Below are 888 nucleotides of genomic sequence, written 5' to 3'. Positions count from 1 at the left end.
ATCGCCACGGGGACCCTACGCAGCGCCAGCAGCCCCCGCGGCGCCCGCACCCGCTCCCCCTCCCGTGGGCGCCACCCTGAGGACGGCAAGAGGCAGCAGCGTGGACGCCCTAGGTACCCGGACGCCTGGGTTCTCTCCCCAGCTCTGGGAGGGGAGTGGGGTCTAGTGGTTAGAGTGGGGGGGGGGGGGGGGGGGCTGGAAGCCAGGATTCCTGGGTTCTATCCCGGCTCTGGGAGGGGAGAGGGATCTAGTGGTTAGAGTCGGGGGGGCTGGGAGCTCGGACTCCTGGGTTCATGCCATCTCTGTCTCTCTGCAGTTCTAGCGGTTTCCCCAGGGACTCGGCGGCGGCGGGCGGGACCCTGAACAGCCGGGGAATGAAGCGGAAGCTTTACTCGGCCGTGCCGGGCCGAACCTTCATGGCCATGAAACCCTACCAGGCCCAGGCGGAGGGCGAGCTGTCCCTCAGCAAGGGCGAGAAGATCAAGGGTATGCTGCCCGGACGCCTGGGTTCTATCTCGGGGAGGGGGCATGTGCTCTGAGTGCAGGACTGGGACCTGGGTTCTGTCCCCAGGGAAGGGAGTGGGTCCAGTGGGTGGGGTGGGGTGTGTGTGGGGGTCAGGACTCCTGGGTTCTCTCCCCAGCTCTGTGCTGAGAGGCGGCGCGGGGGAGGGGAGGGGGCGTGTGGTGGGGTTCTAGGCTTGCTTTCTGCGGGGGAGGGGTGTGGTGCCTCTTGGGGCAGAGCCTGCAGGGGTTTGGGGGGGCTCTGTGGGGAGAGTCTGTCCCAGCCATGGGAGGTTTGCGGGGATGCTGGGGGTTGTTGGGGCACAGGGGGGCAAATGAGGGTGCAGGGGGGTGGACGGGAGTTTTGGGCTGCCCTGCTCTGACCCG

General features: G+C 67.9%; 1 protein-coding gene across 1 annotated transcript in view; it reads left to right on the top strand.

Annotated features, from left to right (window-relative positions):
- Nucleotides 1–268: 268 nt before the first annotated feature.
- LOC113408539 (SH3 and multiple ankyrin repeat domains protein 1-like) overlaps nucleotides 269–888 on the top strand; it is a gene marked incomplete at its 3' end in the record, with an annotated part of 1,160 nt that continues 540 nt past the window's right edge. Inside the window, exon 1 of the mRNA XM_026661846.1 lies at nucleotides 269–486. Within this exon, the coding sequence (XP_026517631.1) occupies nucleotides 294–486 (193 nt within the window). The remainder of the gene's footprint in view (nucleotides 487–888) is intronic.

The sequence above is a fragment of the Terrapene carolina genome, unplaced genomic scaffold (assembly GCF_002925995.2).
Source record: "Terrapene carolina triunguis isolate 2854851 unplaced genomic scaffold, T_m_triunguis-2.0 Scaffold17961, whole genome shotgun sequence".
In the NCBI taxonomy this organism is placed as follows: domain Eukaryota; kingdom Metazoa; phylum Chordata; order Testudines; family Emydidae; genus Terrapene; species Terrapene triunguis.
The sequence above is the reverse complement of the archived record's forward strand: the minus strand, read 5'-3'. Positions and strand labels throughout refer to the sequence as shown.